Source organism: Centrocercus urophasianus, unplaced genomic scaffold, assembly GCF_019232065.1.
Source record: "Centrocercus urophasianus isolate 14NV4802_14NV808 unplaced genomic scaffold, USGS_Curo_1.0 seq_22, whole genome shotgun sequence".
NCBI lineage: Eukaryota > Metazoa > Chordata > Aves > Galliformes > Phasianidae > Centrocercus > Centrocercus urophasianus.
Genome location: NW_024884778.1, coordinates 10,254,042 through 10,271,821, shown reverse-complemented (window position 1 = coordinate 10,271,821; position 17,780 = coordinate 10,254,042). Strand labels below are relative to the sequence as shown.

At 42.5% G+C, this 17,780-nt stretch overlaps 2 protein-coding genes across 4 annotated transcripts in view; one reads left to right on the top strand and one right to left on the bottom strand.

Moving 5' to 3' along the window:
* Positions 1–250: 250 nt before the first annotated feature.
* KBTBD12 (kelch repeat and BTB domain containing 12) overlaps positions 251–17,780 on the bottom strand; it is a 41,476-nt gene continuing 23,946 nt past the window's right edge. The window contains exons 7-8 of the mRNA XM_042823226.1: positions 14,615–14,812; positions 251–3,429 (exon numbers count right to left, since the gene is read on the bottom strand). Of these exons, the coding sequence (XP_042679160.1) occupies positions 3,260–3,429; positions 14,615–14,812 (368 nt within the window). The 3' untranslated portion in view covers positions 251–3,259. The remainder of the gene's footprint in view (positions 3,430–14,614; positions 14,813–17,780) is intronic.
* Positions 14,536–17,780, top strand: part of MGLL (monoglyceride lipase) — an 89,338-nt gene continuing 86,093 nt past the window's right edge. Inside the window, exons 1-2 of one of the 3 annotated variants that reach the window (XM_042823220.1) lie at positions 14,536–14,670; positions 14,946–15,072. In XM_042823220.1, the coding sequence (XP_042679154.1) occupies positions 15,054–15,072 (19 nt within the window). In that variant the 5' untranslated portion in view covers positions 14,536–14,670; positions 14,946–15,053. Of the gene's footprint in view, positions 14,830–14,945; positions 15,073–17,780 lie in introns of all 3 variants that reach the window. The other 2 variants (XM_042823221.1, XM_042823222.1) reach the window with 2 other exon arrangements.

Here is a 17,780-nt window from a genome sequence, read left to right as displayed (position 1 = left end):
ACTAATGGGAGAGCTTCAATTCGCTTTTCACAGAATCACAGAATCACTTGGGTTGGAAGGGACCTCAAGGATCATGTAGTTCCAACCCCCCTGCCTAGCAGGGCCACCAAACACACACATTCAGATCAGGTTGCCCAGGACCCCGTCCAACCTGGCCTTGAACACGTCCAAGGAAGGGGCATCCACAACCTCCCTGGGCAGCCCGTTCCAGGGCCTAACCACTCTCCTTGTAAAGAACTTCCCCCTAACATCCAACCTAAATCTTCCCTCCCTCAACTTGGATCCATTAAGCTTTTCATAGCTTTTCATTTTCTTCTTTACTCCCCATGCACCATGTGACCAGTAACCTCTCCAATATTTTTTATTCTAGTTGGCAACTAGTGATGTACTGTGTTTCAAGTGAAACTGAAGCACATGTCTTTGCTTAATAATCCCCCCATTCATTCTCACAGCCCATAGCTTGCCAGCACTGCTTTGTTCACATTTTAGAATTATGGATGATGTCAAGGCAGCCTTGATTAAAGGCTCAGCTAACTGCTGCTCAGCCGGAAAGTGGCTGAAGTAAACTATTATTTCAGTGAAGCACGCAAGCTTGGAGAATGCATATTCTATAATATTCTAGCATTAGGATTCATAGTAGAAGAAATTAAGGCTCTTAAGGGCTTTCCCAGGAATGTGAGATTACCCATGAACGTATCAGACATGCAACATTCACATACTCTTGGAGGGATTTTGGCTAATATTGGTACCTCTCAATAAACATGCTTTCAGTTTCTTCCTTCCTTCCCTCAAGCTTTCCTTTCCAACTTAGAAATTGTAGTCGCCTCAGGGGCAAACAATGAACTAAGTGGAGTCCACACAATGTTTTGAAGTTGGAATCTACATTGATCTGACTGTTCTTTTGTTCTAGACATTTAAACAAGAAGAAAACAACTCCCTGCTGGATATATAGCTGGTCTGTTAGGCGGAAACCAAGAGACACTGAGTCCTGTCAACAGCCAGACTAGGCATGCAGAAGAAAAGAAATGCTCTGTGCACGCAAGGGCAAATGGCTTTCCAGTGGTGCATGAAGAAAACCAAAAAAGGTGATAGTGTATCTGTAGGTACTGTACGAGAATTTGTTGTAATCACAAGGAAACACTCAGTATTTTGGCTGAGAGCTGCTCCTCAAGCATTGCTTCCTGCTGGCTTGAGAACTCTGCAGGGAAATCATTGCCTATACTTCACAGGAGTGCCTAAAGTTTTAAAAAAATCCAATATTGCCTGGTTAGTGGGAAAACAATCTATTGCTTTTGTTTAAAAACATATTTAAATGGATTCTTTTTTCACCTTCTTAGTCTTGTATCTGCAACTGTGTTTTGTGACTGGAATGGTTGAGACTCGCTTGTCACAGCTCTCCTCTGGACAGACAACAACCCCCGTGTCAACAAAGAAAAATAGAGCGTCTGGATGATGTGGAACTGCTATAAACACAAATGTCTGCGTTTGGCTGAGACACTCATTCTGCCCAGGAAACAAAGGGAGAAAAGAGATCAGTTTTTTGGCTCACAGTTTACTTCTTTTCTGCATGTTTTCCTCAGTTCCTCCCACCAACTCCCTTATTGTCTGAGCAGTCCTCAGCATGTGATAACTGTTATCAAGTGAACTCCAGTGACCTTCCTGCTAATTGTTTTTATATGACAGATTAATATTCCCATTGGATATCTTAAAGAATAGATCATGAATCAGAAAAGTTGGGACTGGGGAAAGGCTTTTGGGTCATCCTTTCCACCTCCCCCTGCAATAAGCATTGCAATCAAAAAAAAAAAAAAAAGAAAAAAAATGCTATCATTTTTGTAGCCTAATGTGTGATTGTAAAAGAAAATGGAGGTGCTCTGAAGTGCAAATCCTGCAAGTGACCACCTGATGGATTTCCTCATTAATTTGCCAATTATTTCCTTCCAGTTTTTTTTACTGTTTCTGTAACCATAACAAACAACTTTTTGCTGACTGTGATGGTTCTTCTGCTATGTTCTAGCTTACTCTTACAGCATTTGCCTCTGTCATTCACTGTCTGTTGCAGCATACAGTCATTTCCAATTTCAGCCCCAGAGCACAACAGAAATTCCCAGTTCTCCTGTCCACACAGCCCAGGCAATCACTCACATGTATTCTGTGATGCAGGCATCAGGGGATGATGAACAGTTATTGGTAGCTCAAATAAGACAGCTGTACTGGTAACAATTTTCTAAGCCATTGCCTTCAAGCCCCAGAAAGGCCAGCACTGCTTTAAGAAACAGTTTGAATTACTCCTCTTCACTGCAATTATAGCCAACTCCATTGGTGCAGAATTTGCCTGATGTTGTTTCATTAAAGCTACTTCTACAAAACCAACTAGTTTACATAAACTCTAAATGCCTGGTGCTTTTATCCTTTCTCTGTAGATGCAGAGCTAACACTGTTTCTCATTTATTTTGTTTTCATTTACATCCCCTTCTCCATCTGACCACACAAATTTCTGCCTCGTGACAGGTAGGATCTACGTGAAAATTTTAGCAGTTTCTCATATTTGGTGCAGGATTACTAAAGGAAGACTCACATGTGTCTTGTTCCCAGAAGACCACTTTTCTACCAGCACAACTTCAGCTCTGCTGCCAAAGAAGGGATGCCCTGACTGTGGGTTAGATAAAGTTTGCAGCAGCTATTGTACTTGGCTAATGAACCCTGGCTAGTGCTTTCTTTTTGCTTAAACAAACAAATACTCTTCTCCATCTTCCCTCTGCTCCTGCATCAGCCAATTAATCTGTCACCTTGGTACAGCAGCTTGGTTTCCATCAGATGACTTCAGATATTTCTTAGCTCCCTCAGTAGACTAGAACCCAGTGAGTTGGACAGCAAAGGAGTGTTTCTCCTGGTTAGAGGTTTCCTTCAAACATAGTGCTGTGCTGCAAGGTGAGCCCCAGGCTGCCTCCATTCCTAAGGCACGGGCCCCAGAAGCACCACCAGACTGCAGCTTGAACACCAAGTGGTAGACCAAGAGACAAGGCTGGCAAACTCAGCTTTCAAACACAGAAGTCCACAGTACCAGTGCTAGCAAATTAAGCATCATCTGAGAAGCACATTTGGAAGGCAATTCTGTGCTTAAGCTTGTGGTACAAGCTTCTCTCCGCAGCACCTAGCCAATGGAGAGAATGGAGCCACCGGCTCCATTAATATTCCCATTTGTCTCTCCATATTCTTCTCTTTCCGCAGAATCTGGAAGCAGAGAGCCACTGAACATTTATTGGTCCACTAAATCAGGAGGAGGAGGGATAAGATCCCGTGGATTCAGCCTAGCAACAAGGCACACATCATAGCTGTCGTGCATGAGGACATTGACGGCCACCACATTCCACTGGTTCTCCCATGTATCTAATTCGAGGATCTCTTTGGTGATGACTTCGTGACGAGCTGAAATGCAGAAACAACAGCAATCAGAACTGCAGCCAAACAGGATCAAAGAGGTTTGCAACAGTATTATTGCTGTTCTCTATAGGGTGGCAATGAAAAGGTTCTTTGTGGTACCAACAGCTACACTGTCTGAGGAGTATGCAAGTTTGTCATAGAATCAGTAAGGTTGGAAAAGACCTCTAAAATCATCCAGTCCAACTGTCCGTCTACCACCAATATTGCCCACTGAATTATGTCCCTAAGTACAGTATCTCCCTGGACACCTCCAGGGACAGTGACTCCATCACCTCTCTAGGCAACCTGTGCCAGTGCATCACCATTCCACAGATTCTTCCTAATGTCCAACCTGAAACTCCTCTGGCACAACTTGAGGCCACACCTTCTTGTCCTATCAAAATCAGTGTCATTATATAGCAAACAAGTTGGTGTAGATGGAAACCTATACAGGTTATTCACTATTCATCCTCCGAACAGCAGATAGAAACTTAAGGTTCCCCACCTTGCTAGGAGCATGCAGGTGGCATTTAATTATGCAATCATGTGTCAAATGCTCACTTTAAGACGTAGTGCCTATTGTTCATGACATGCCTACATGCACTGCATTATCTTTTCTTTGCCACTAAAGCACGATATTAACGCAAGCAGCTTTTTACTAACAAAAGTAATGAAAGCATCACCACACAGCAGAGAACCATAGTTGTCAACCAGCAGTGCTGTATTAAACTTCTTGTGAAAAGGTAAAACCTTTCTTTGCTTTAACTCTCCAGCAGTGTTGTTATTCAAATCCAAGCTATTTCCTAAAAATAAAAAGCATCTTTTGTTTCTGCCAACTTTTTCATCTAAAGATTGTTTTCTTGCAGAATGTAACCTCAGTCTAAACTTTTCTTACTTTGAGATGAGGACATGCACATGCTTTGCTCTTAGATTCCTTCTCTTTCTTATGAATCTCTGTGCAGATTTTCTAGGAGCCAGGTCTCAAAGATTGACAAGAAGAAATCACATAATAACAGAATCATCAGAGCTGGAAGGGATCCTCTAGAGATCATCTAGTCCAACACCAAATACTTTACAGGTAATAGGGTAGGAATATGGTGTATATTCAACACCATTTTGAGTCTTGAAAGGCTTGTGACAGAATAAACTATAAAGGGTCCACACCGAGATCCACATTCAGATCTTTTCTTTATTATTATTTTTTATACCACCTGAAAACCAACCCTTATCTAGTGGCTGCATCCCATCATTTGGATACCACCCTTCTATGGTGTTACCGTGGTTTAAGTTCTGAGCAAAATTGGTGCTGATGTAACCATGGCATAGCGCCGTGGGATTTAGACACCCCTAGGGTTCCTCTACAAGTGGTTCCAGGATGCGGGGAGATCACATGAGGAAAAAAAGACTCATTCCACTGTTGGAATTGTTTTCCTTGCTGAACTATTTAGGTGCACGTCTGTGTTTCTGCACATGTGCAGGACCTGCAGCAACTGAGGATCTCTTGGCTTTTTGGAAATTTGCGTTGTGCATTTACCTAAGGCCACTCCGGCAATGTTTTTGTTGGCCTGAGCCCTCCAGGACACTCACAGATCTCTGGGAGATTGCTTGAGGATTAGGATGAGATCTCAGAATTTGGCCTCATCTGAGTAGTCCTTGTTCCATTCCTTTCTTCTCTTCACAGAAAGTGAACCAGTAGTCATGATGGTTTGCTCATGGCACTTGGGTGGTTCATTAAGTACAGGAGAATAGGTAGGAAGGCAGCATCCTTCCACAGGACAAGGCAGTGAACCTCAAAAATGCCCCCAGCACATGAAGAGAAAGCACAACTGAACCCCTAAGTGAATAGCACATGTCAGTACCAAAGAGTTCATGTGTGTCCATATGACCCTGTGACAGGGAGCAGGTTTTTCCTAAGATACAGCTATGAAGACAAACAGACCTGAGCTGTGACACAGGAGGCTCCAGTCCCTGGATTTATTATTAGATCATCTCCTTTATGCAATAAATTTGTACGCTTGGATTTTCTTTGGCATACATCATGACAAAAATGAGACAACCGGAGGAAAAGAAATCAAACAGTGGAAGTGTCTGAAACCTTCGGTGGGTGATTGTGACACTACAGAGAAAATCATAATTAAAACATCAAAGGCAAACTCAGCTATCCTTCCTTGCAAGCCTCGCTGTGTTTTTCCTGACCCTGGCAACTCACAACCTTTAATGTCCCTTGTTTCCCTTTTTTGTGGGATAATGTATCTGGTTTTGTTCCCCTCTGCAAATTCTGCTTTCCAGCATGTGGACTGTTGGCTTGCTCTTAACCCTTGGGAGATAAAAAGGTTACGGTGCTGGAATAAAGGAAGCAATCACTTCTCCAGTCTTGTCTTGTTTCGTATGAAAGGAAGCAGCACCCTTTGGGCAAGAAAGTTCATGTGAGGAAAAGCACTGCTCACAGTATCGTAATGCTTCAAAATATGACACACACCCTTTCTTTTTCAGATGAGAAATGGGCTAAAACATCTCAACTTTGACCCCTTCACTTCTCCCTCCCACACTCCCTTTGCATGGACTGAGGAAAGGTAATTTTTGTCACCAATTCCAGAAGTTGGTCACCTTTGATTCCAGACTGTAATGTTGGATTTGTATTTTAATCCCAATAAACTGCTTAAAATTTACCCAGGTACAAAGAATCTCACATTCAGCCTCATCTGTTTATCTTATTTGTGTTTGTTTGCTTCTAAGGCAATAGCTTTGCAGCCAATTTTATTTAAAGGTGATAGACAGCTACAAAAAGAAATAGGCTGTATTACATGGATTATCCTCTTAAAAAACCACCCCACAATTCCCTGTCACACGTAGCACCATTCTGCATCACTTACCAGGCAGGTGCCTTAACTAAGGAAGGGATTTCACTCCCTTCCAAGTGCTTTCAATCTTTTCTTCCTACGAAATGAGGCTGTATTTTTCTGCACATTATTGTTTAATCCAAGAAGATGAAAATTGTTAAGAATCTTCTCTTATGGTTTGCTTTTCAGCATTAAACTCCTTTATATTAGAATCATTCAGATAGTACAAACCTAAGCCTAATGCTTTCAAAAAAGCATAACAGCACTTATAGCAATGTGGCTTTTTCCTATTTGGGAAAGGAAAAGGCTGTTTTCTCTCTACAAAGGATGTTTTCTATTTTGATATGGCCTGACTTCATTTTATGTTGTGTGCTTTCTCATGTCATTTGAATAAGGATAGACTGTAAATCAGGATGAACCATACTCAGAAAGACCCCACTATGACTGCAGGCAATGTTATAAATATTTGATCTACCTTTTTTTCTTTTTTTTTTTTCCAACTTCCTTCAGTTCGGGGAGGAAGAACATCTTCTCTTCAGAGTATACTACTAATACAGCTCTGGGTTGTTGGGTTTTTTGTATCTTTCCTGTTAGAAACTGAATGTTTGATAGAATTGTTTCAGGATGGAGAAGTTATTAAAGAGATAGACATAGAAGAATTAAGCAACATGCTTAACAGGCAGAAAATCTGTAGCTCATAGAGGACTATCAACCACTCAGCTATTATTTTGATAAGCCAATACCAAGAAATTTACTCTATGGACTGTTTGATGTACAGAACACTAAACTCAAATAAAATCATGCTGAATTTTAGTTCACTGGAATTAAACCTATAGCAAGTTTGCTGAAATGTTGTCAAGTTTTTAATTCCTCCTTACAAGAGCCTGCTGATATCAACCATTCTATGAGCATTCATTTTAGGGAGAAAAATTAAGGAAATACTGAGAGCATGTTCCATAATGTAGGGTGCTTCTGCACTCATCAGTGCAGGGCATAGATAACCAAACTAGCTTTGGACAAGCACGCCTGCATCCTAACCATGGCATAGCCATTGCTGTATGGCCAACAGTACCTAAGGAAGTTTATTCAAAGGAGGACCAGGTACCTCAGGATGGAACCACACTGAGTAATAGGCGTTTATCATAGAATCACAGAATCTCTAGGGCTGAAAAAGATCACCCTAACCATCAACCCACCCCCACTGTACCTACTGACCACTGGCCCCTCAGTGCCACATCTCCATGGTTACTGAACACCTTCAGGGACAGTGCCTCCACCACTCCCTGGGCAGCCTGTGCCAGTGCATCACCACTCCTTTTTGAGAAGATATTCTTCCTAACATCCAGCTTGAAGTAGTCTTGGTGTCACATCTGCCCTTGTCCATAAGATGCCCTGAAACATCCTCACCTAGACTGCTTTCCCAGCTCCTGCTGATGTCAGTCCTGGCACTTCTCAGGTTGTCTCAGAACCTTTTCCCATCAGCACAGTACTCTAACATGCTTTATCTTCCCTACCCATAAATCTATTTATGAAAAAAGCCATCAGACTTCTAGTGGTTGAATTGTTAACTAGCTGCTCCGCTCTTTCCATGGAAAAAGCACTTGAACATCACAAGGTGCCCATCAGTCCCCAAAGCCACATACTCAGGGTGCTCTTCCAAAAGATTCCCAGGTCCTTGTCACCCAGCAGCCACTCCAGAGCTGCCCGGAAGCAGCTCGGCCTCCAGTGCTAGTTCCTAACTGGTTTTGCATGCCATTATCTGCACCAGAGAGCAGACGGTGATTTTAAACATGTGGGATTAGCCTCTCCTACTTATCTTCCTCGCCACTAATAGCTGCTTTCATAATTACATGATGTAGAGTTAGGTGACTTGGGAATTCACATTTGTGTCACACTGGGAAGAAAGTGCATTTAGATCATTATCTCCAGATGTACTGGTTCCTGATGTGCAGAAGAAAAAAGAGTAAGTTCATCAAGTCTGTGGCCTCCAATCCCATCTGAGCCTGCGAGCTGCCCCCAACTCCACCAGCCTCGCTCACACCCAGGGGGTCACACATCCATCATCCGCGCCTGTGGGCAGAAGCAGGCAGAGAATACACAGGAGAGGGAACTTGGCTCGGCTGTTTAACATGCTGGCCAGCCTTCAGGATGCCGAGTTCCAAGGCAGCATTCCCCACCAGACACGGCAAAAGCTGAATTTACAGCTATGGCAGCTCACTGTTTTCCAAGCACCGGCATGGAGTAAGGTAAGCCACTCGCTCTCATAGACGAGGCTTCTATCCTCTCGCTCTGCTAATTCTTCAGGACCATAACTGTGATCCACCCATTCCCTCACAAATCAATATCTATTAAAATAAATAAAGAATGGCCGACAGGAAGGAGCTTCTGATTCAGTTATTTCGACTGATTTTCTTGGGATTGATCCAGCTGCTTCAGCTTTTGAACTCTTTCCAGTTATCTATTGTTCGTGGGCCAGGCCTCCTCCAGCCCTATGGGCACGGATGCTGATGGTGCTGGGGGCAGGACGGTGGGTCACAGCAGAGCAGGATCAGTGCTCCTGGAGTCAATGCACCATTCATGGGAATAAAAGCTGGGAGATCAGAATAGGAATCACTGGCCTCTGACCATATTAAGATACTGTTTCTAAATGCTTTGTGATGGGCTAATACATTATTAATCGGTGATATAAAGCATGTTTAGACTGTATGCATGACAGGCAGTTATGAACACAATGGAAGATGTCATACATGGCTGTGAGCCATGTTTCTAAACAACCTATTGACCTCTTTAGCAATTAATTAAGATGCATTAAAATGTCAATTAATCATTTATTAACCCTTTATAAGTTATAAATGAATCTTTGCAGGGAGCATGACCGAATTACTAATACAGTCAGGCGGCAGGCTGAATTTAGATCTGAAACAAGCAGGTGCTGCTCACCAGCGATTCCCTGACCTGCACTGGCCTTATTTACCACAGTGAGATTCTAGCTAATGAGCACAGGGCTAGAAGGAGCACCCTGGAGAGGTGTCAGAGCAGCCCTTCAGAGAACGGACAGAATTCAAGCGGCATTTTTCAGAGTGGACCCATAGACAAGCAGCAGTGGTGTGTCAGATTTCTGTGCTGAGTGAAACGCAGGGACCTCGAATCCATTTCATGGGTGGGGATGCATATGTAAATGGTAACAACTGTGGGCAGGAGAACTTTAATTATTCATCACTGCCTGGTAAATTCTAACCGAGGGAAGCAAGCAGTGCTGCAGATCTGCAGCCCAGGGTTTGCCCCTCTGCTTTATTTAGCTGGGAACATGCGAAGGTGCTGGAGAAACAGCTTTCCTTCCAATCTTTCATCCCCCAAACTTCACAAGTCTAGTATTTACTGTGCCAGACTTCTTAATGTCTAGATTTAATTTGATTCCAGTAATGTACATAACCACTATAATAAAAAAAAAAAACAGGCATTACAACGATTCTCCATCTAAATCACATAATGGATGAGGCTGAGGGGAACAGCCTTTATGGGAGATTAGTCAAAATAAATAACTATTAAGCTAGTCCACTGTCAGGAGAGGGTGGCATGGAGATGCAAACTCATTAGCTCAGCTGGAATACAGTAATTATGACCCGGCTCTGCGCTGCCGCAAGCAGTGCTGCTGCTATTCCAGCACATGGATTGCAATTTATGTAAATAGGGAAGAAGAGGCCAGAAAGCACACCTGGGGTAAGCATACTTTTTTTTTTTTTTTTGGTAGAATCAGAGTTACACAGCTAGCAGACTGTTACCATATCACCTATCTAACAGCTGCAGACAAAATTGAGATTCTTGTGCTCCAAGTCCAAAGGCATCTCTTCCCCTTTTCCTCCCGCCACCAGTAATACCCCTGGAGTGAAAAAATGAATTACTGTTTGATAGCAGTGATAAGTAAATAGCAGATCTGAGCTGAGCTGCTCTGGCCCCACACAGAATTTTAACATATAGAGTAGGGAAGCAGCAAACGTTATCTTCTCTATGAACAGTGTTGAAGAAAGATGGCAGAACAGCCAGTTCAGAGAAAGGCAGTTCCACATCAAATGCAATAGCTGATAAAATCACAAGGCGTTTTAAGTGGCATGAGCCACTACCAGCAGACCTGTAAAGCATCTTATTTGAATTGAGGTGGCTGTCCCTTCGCTTTGCACACCAGCTGATGCCACATGGGAGCACAGTAATTACAATGAAGTTTAAATATGATAGAATTTAGTTCAAATCTGAGGCAGACAGTTGGACTAACACCTATAGACTAAAGCTATGATCAAGAAAACAGAGCCCCGCTGATTATTCCCCCTGCCCCAGCCCCCAGAAACATGCTGTGAGATCTCTTTGAGGCTACAGCATGACATCGAGTATGTGCCTCCATGAGCTGATAGCAGTCACAGCAAACACATACTTGCCTTCATTCTTTTCACTGGAAAAAAAAAAAAAAATAAAAAATAAAATAAAATTGTAATATTTAGAAGCAGTCAAAGGGGAAGAGAATACAATGTGGCAGGCATTTATCTGTGTGTAGTGCTTGCTGCGTACCTGCAGAGCTGCTCACCCCTCCTCCAGCAAGGAGCACTAATGAGTCTGCTTCTGCCATGCCCAGCTTCACATTAATAGCTGCCAACCTGTGCAGGTGTCAGGTTTTAGAGCTATGTAAAGGCAAAGGAAATAAGATGCATGAACAAGAACACCATGCTCAGTCTGCGAAGGCTGCTTTAAAATCCATAGTTACAGCAGTAAATGCAGCAACATATTTTAGCAATTAGTGGCAAGCTGGCTGGCTGCTGCACACTGGGTCCTTCTGAATATTCATACTGCGACTGTCATTTTCACTCTGCAGAACTACAAACCAGTGGATAAACCCAATGATTTTAAACATTTCTGAATCTCCTGCTGAGTGCTACAACATTGCTAACAAAAGGCAGGCAAACACACTCATGCCACTCAGTTACGTGAGCTGGAGCTGAGCACCAGAGATGTGCAGAGTGTTGGTTCTTATTTGTCATAGTGGTTTTAGTAGAAAATGATCTAATTTATATAAACAATGGGCTAATGGACAATGTATGGCAAGCCATGCTAAAGCAGGAAACTGGAATTTGAATTCAAAACAAGCAAAAGTTGGATGCTAGGAAAACTTACTATCCAAAAGAGTTGTCAGGCATAGGGATGGACTGCCCAGGGAGTGTGGGGTCACCATCCCGGGGGTGATCAAGAACCATGGAAATGTAGCACTGAGGGATGTGGTCAATGAGCAATATTGGTGGTAGGTGGACAGTTGAAATGGATGATCTTAGAGGTCTTTTTCAACCTTAACGATTCTAGGTGTTTCCAACACAAGTCTCAGAGTGGTTTGTTCTATCTAACCATAGACGCCAGGATCCCAACAGATTTGCCTTAGGTAAGCCAACTCTGAGTGCTCATATGCTGATAGAAACATGAAGCACTAAGAGACAAGAGGCTCTCAGGGTTCTGAATTGCCTTCTTGTCTTTTAGAGCAGACTTAAAGCAGCAAGGAGATGAATGTCCCTCTGGAAGTGTCTGTGCTTCTCCATAGGCTGCATGGAGCCTGGGGTCGCTAAGGTCTTCATGTAGGCACCCCAGCTAAGTCTAAATTTCTGCTTTCTCTTCCTCTGCTCCTGGGGATGCTGTTACTGCTAGTCCACTTCTCCTCCAAGCAAAGATTTGGTAGGCAATACAAGTGGGATGCAATTCCTGCCATCACAAAGCTTCAAGGAGTGTCATACAGGGCAATCTCAAAAGGGCAACATCTTGTCTTTTCATCCAAAATTAAGATCCTTTGGGCACTTGGCAGCTATTTCTCAGTGTTGTGTTTGAGTATAGCATCTCTGGCCTCTAATTAACCATTCAGGTCTATGGTCATACAGGAAGGCATGCAGAGCATGGTGCCCACACAAGTAAAATTAAGATGAATAACATCCTTATTAGAGCATCTTTTACATTGTTGGATTAAGAGCGAGGTTCAATGAACGCAAAGGGAAACTGAGGGAGTTGGAGACAGATATCCAGTACATAGAGGGTCCCTATACACAGCTGCTTATATACGCTGGCAAAGACTTTCCAGCACAGCAATATCTTGGGCTTGTTTGCTTTTTTTTGAGAAGCACTTGTACTCAAGTGTTCACAGCAGCCTTTTAGAGTTCAGCAGGCAGCAAACAGAGCCTACAGCTGTGCCTCCAGCTTGTTCCAAAAACTCCACTTGGTTGAAACTAAATTACAATGTTTGGTAAAATTGGAGTATCCTCTCTTGGTTGCATCCCTCACAAAAACTGAAGTTGCACGCCAAGAAACCCAAAAGACTAAAACCAAACAAGCACATTCTAAAATAACCCTATCTGCTACCAAAGCAGCAGCACATGCTGTTCTGGGAATATCCTGAATCTGTTGAGCAGCTGTAATTGTGAAAAAGTCAAGCCACTCTCCAAGTTCCCACATGACAGTAATAACTCTCTGTCCCTCGCTCCAGCCTTCACCCCTAAAGAACAATACACCTTCCAGCATGCAGAGAGACAGGGACAGGGAAAGAAGCCAGCTAGATAACCTTCAGGTTCAGCACATGAACTCCAGACATCTATTCCTTGATGGTAGTAACTAGAAGCTATTGTTATGAAGATTTAAACAACCCTTTTCCTTTAATAAATTGAGGGTCACATTAAGAAGCCTATCTTTAAGGCACAGCTTCCTCTCAACTCCTCAGGCATTTGGATATACCAGATTTACAGCTGACAGTAAGAATCTTATTTTGGCTCCCTTTTAAAAGACATCACAACGTCTAACACCACAATCACTCTTTCTGCACTGGCATACAAAATGCATGCATAGCGGGGTCAGGTTGCACAGGTAACAGCAAAATTGACATTTTCTAACTCCAACTTATTGCTTTCTAATCTAAACAGTACTTTTAGGGCAGTGGAGCTCAATGCACAATCATAATATAGACTGCAATGACACAGCCAGGAGTCAGGACCCATAGAGCAGGCATTGTATGTACATACAGAAGACGGCCAGCTTGAAACCCACATGGGAACTTCCCACCTCTCCCATCTACCATTCTTAACATGAGACTCAGAGACAGAACATGGTGGTACTGTAAAGAGCACTTTTATGGCTCTGAAGCTATCGTATTCAGAAAACTTCATACTAAGCTGTTAGTCATCTTGAATGAAATTGCTTCATTTTCCAGTGAAAATGATCAGCCTTTTGAGATGTAAACCCACTGACTGAATAGGCTTTTTCCTTACACTGCTGAGGAAAAAGACAGATATGATGACACTGTGTTTGCTATGGAAATGCAAACATTCTGATGCTATGATGCATCATAAACATAATAGTTCTGAGGTTGCACAATTTCCATCAGAGATGGCATAAATGCAGGCCTGTTAGTGAGCTGCCTGCTGTACAACTGTTTTCGGGAAGCAGCCTCTTCAAGCAGCAGCAAACAGAGGGGAGGTGAGCTGTGAACTAAGACGTGGCAATCACTTTAAAACAGAGCAACCACAGAGTTTGTAATGCAACTAAAAACCAACACAGCCGTAGTCAGTATCATGTGGAGGATACATCTCCCAGGGACACCACGTGAACATTCCTGGGCAGCAGTGAGCCTGACATGACGTGTATTAGTAGTGCATAATGCATTTCTGCATTATCTGCATTTTCTGCCATCACCCAGAAAGGAAATAGGGGTAGCAGCTGCTCCATAGCAGGAGAGTAAGTGCATGTGTTGAGAGGCTCTCTGCATTTATAATTAGAATATAATGCTTAACAATACTGGGGATTTAGGCAGTAGGAAAATGAAGGGAGAAAGGTGGTCGTGACGCTGGGATTAGAAATCACCAGATCAGGGATTTTAGTACCTCAGCTCCCAACCTGGGTTACTGATTAAATGCACAAGGTTTTCCAGCATTGAAAATGAGAAGCATGTCAGTAAATAGAGCCAGCTACCACAGATCAATAATGCCTTAGTCTCCAACAGATACGCTCAAGTTCTTTCACGTCCGTAACATACACTGAGATTCTGATCTTAATGGCTCTGAATGTAAATCCAGAAGAATTCTGCTGAGTTAACAGTTTTGAAAAGATTCAGTGCTGATCAGAAACATCCCTAATTTTTCGTGCTTTGATAAGGAAAAAGCATGAGAGGATGAACAGAACACAATGCATATTGACATTAGGAGTCAGCAGTCCAAAGGACTCATTCAGCTCTGTGGCTCCAGGGCATGCCAGTGCCACCGACAGGGTTATTCAGTCAGGTCAGCTTGCGTACAGGGAAAGTTATTTCAACTGGGCAAAGAATCTCAGACTCATTTGAGTACCTGCTCCGTGAAATCCTCCGCAGAGGTACAGCTTGCCTTCCACGCAGCCTGCACAGGTAGAGTTTGTTCGCAAGGAGAGGAGCGGGGAAGGCATAGGAGGTCCGTCCCTCCAGAAGTCTCCATCAGGGTTATAAATCTCCACTGCATCAAGACATTTCCGTGTCTGCCCCCTGTCGCGGCCAAGGCACCCAATTCCTCCTATGGAAAAAGGACACGTAGGTCAAATGTAGCAGCCCCAGGTTCTGCAGGAAAATACATTACTGGTTGCATCTTTTTTTTTTTGTTTTGTTTCCACATCTTCATGTGCCTCCTGTTCCTTTTCATTTTGCAGCTCGGAAAGATCATTAGAAAGTGAACTCAAAGCAGGACACAACCCATTACTTACAGAAATCCAGCACGATCCTTTCTGAGGGCTTGTAACAAAGGAAGGACAAGAAACATGTCTTCAAAACACAAAGGTATTTTATCTTGTTTTCTTCATTTGTGGTATAAATTGTCATGATTATGTTTCTTGTGCTGGAGTTTGTCATTAAGTTGCAGTGGATCCAAAATTATTTCCCAGTTAGTGCACACGAATCTCACTTGCTAACCAACAGCTATTTGGGTTTGTCATTCTAAACGAAAGAAAGGTTATACCCATTTCTTAAGCAAAAGAGACAAAACCATCCTATATGCAGGAGTACCAACTGAGTTATTTGTGACAAGCTCCACTGGTGGAGGGTTAATTAGGATGCCTGAATTCCACGTGTGGGACTGAAACAGATCCCAGTTTTACAAACTGTGCACTGCACTAAGCTTGTCTATCAGAGAGATGAGCCCTAGTTCTAGCCCCCTAGCCCCCCCAGTCCCCATTTACCTCTTCATATAGACTGTACTATTTCTTCCAATCTTGGCAGCACTCTCTGAAGATATTTGCAAGAGAACACATAACTGTTGATCGCAATACTCCAAATTGGCCACCACCATTTTTCCTGATCTGTATTTTAGATTCAAGTAAGGACAAGATAAACATCTTTACTTGAATAAACATCCCATGAGAGCAACAGAGAACCAAATTCAGCATTCATTAACCTCAGCTGGAAGTTCTCCTCCAGCTGAACTTGCAGTGTTTGATTCAATTTTTGCATTTCTCAAGCACTTATACTTACATATCATGGTTACCTCAACACCCAATGTCAGTGCCTCCACTTGATAGGTAATTACTTTGTTCAACTATCAGCAAAAAGGTAACTACTAAAGCTTGGCGAGTTGAAAGCCCTAACATTCAGGAAAACATTTCTATTGGAAGTTTCCTGTCCAATGCTTAGCATAGAATTCAATAAAGAAACTAGCAAAAAATTAACTTGCATTGGATGGGACATGATGCCATTCTCCTAAATTTATCAAGAAAAGCTTCAAGGAGTACTCAGACAACTTCTGCTTTAGATAAAGCTATTTAACTGATAGCTTACCACTCTTTGATTCTGTAGTATCCTTAAAATCAGAGTATAGGGCAACTTGATACCAGGGCAAGAACAGTCTATGGAGTGTAGCAAAAAGACAGTTAAGGTAGTTTTCATTAAGAGCAAATAATATTAAAGCTCCCAATAGACTGATTCAATCTGCTCAGGAGACAGCTTTGCAGTGCCAAAGAGACTGCTGCAGGTTACCAAGCTCTTTTCAAATTGCTCAAGTGGTACTTGAGTTCTGCACTGAAGAACAGGCATGTATCCATGAGGAAGAGTCTTCATCTGAGGAATGAAAGAGGGTGCTGTGCAGAGGAATGGATGATACCTGCTGAGGCATACACGTGGCATATCAGACTCAAATAACTGAATAGCTTTTTGATTGCCTAAATATTTCACGTAGGCCAGTGCTTAAAATGCCCACAGAACATTTTCTATAAGCCTAGTTGCTATTTGCTGTTTTCTTAGTGTATTTTTACTGTCATTGCCAAGTTCAATAACTGTGGGGCGTGGCAGCTTCAGAAATAAGAAATAATGAGGTACAGCGCAGTCGGTGCCTTTTGCAAAAAAATCACCACCATTACTAGTTAATGAAGACACACAGCTGCCAGCCCAGAGGATCAGCTCCAAGCATTTCCCCTGTACAATTATCAGAGAAGTAATCTTTAGTTGTCTATTGGAGATCTTTTCAAAAGTTTAAGAGCTACCACATTCTCAAACATTTACAAAATCTTCATTGGATAATTTAGGCAATCTAAATTCGACCTCATTTAATCCTGTCGCAATCAGACAGTCCTGAAGGTACAAGATATCTCCAACTTATTTTCACTTTCAACAGCCATTCCAGTTAATGTACATTCCAGTACATTATGTACATTCCAGTAATGAACCAATTTCATGTTCAATTTACAACAAAGACAAAGCTAAGTTCTCAGCAAAGAGAAAATGAGAAAGAAAATCAGAGGGAAGACTAATTTTCAAGCTTTAAAAAACAAGAAATCAAACTCACAGAAAATTTCAATCTCCTCTTTTAAAACAATGCTAACACTGAAATATTGCTAACAAAGGAATGCAAGGATATTAGATTCTACCAGCACTGCCTTGCCTTGTTCCCACATATGGTAGTTCAGAAATGCTCCTGCAAGACAATACTTTTTCCTCTACAGAGACCAACTTCTCAGGCCTCTTCCCAAAAGGCTGAATGCACAAATCAGCCAGAAAATTTCTCAAAGCGAAATCAAATCACATCTGCAACCAAGTAGAGGCATCTCACATTAAACAGACCATCCATCACCTACAATGTGTACAGCACACAAGACTCGAAATTGGCAGAAAAAAATAAACTTGCTGTGTCAGGCAATTCATGCTGCTTTGTGCTTAGCCACTCACAGAACCCAGAACTCATCCTGTCCCATTGCCTTCTTTGCAGAGATTTATTAAACCATTAGGAGTACAAGCGGAGACATATGGAATTGCAGTTAAGATCAAGAAGGTTGTCTGTTTTGTGTTCTCTGAGTGCCAAAGCTGACCGAATGAGTTGATGCTTTGTTCCTATAGAGGCCTCTATGCAGAACAGAGGTGCCTCTAGGAGGTCAAGGGAGAGCAGTAGAAGGGCAGAGGGCTGTAGATTGTTTGGGAGAGACTATGCCAAGCAGGGGTGTTCAAGACACTTGTTGATGTGGCACTGAGGGATGTGGTTTAGAGGGCAATATTGGTGGCAG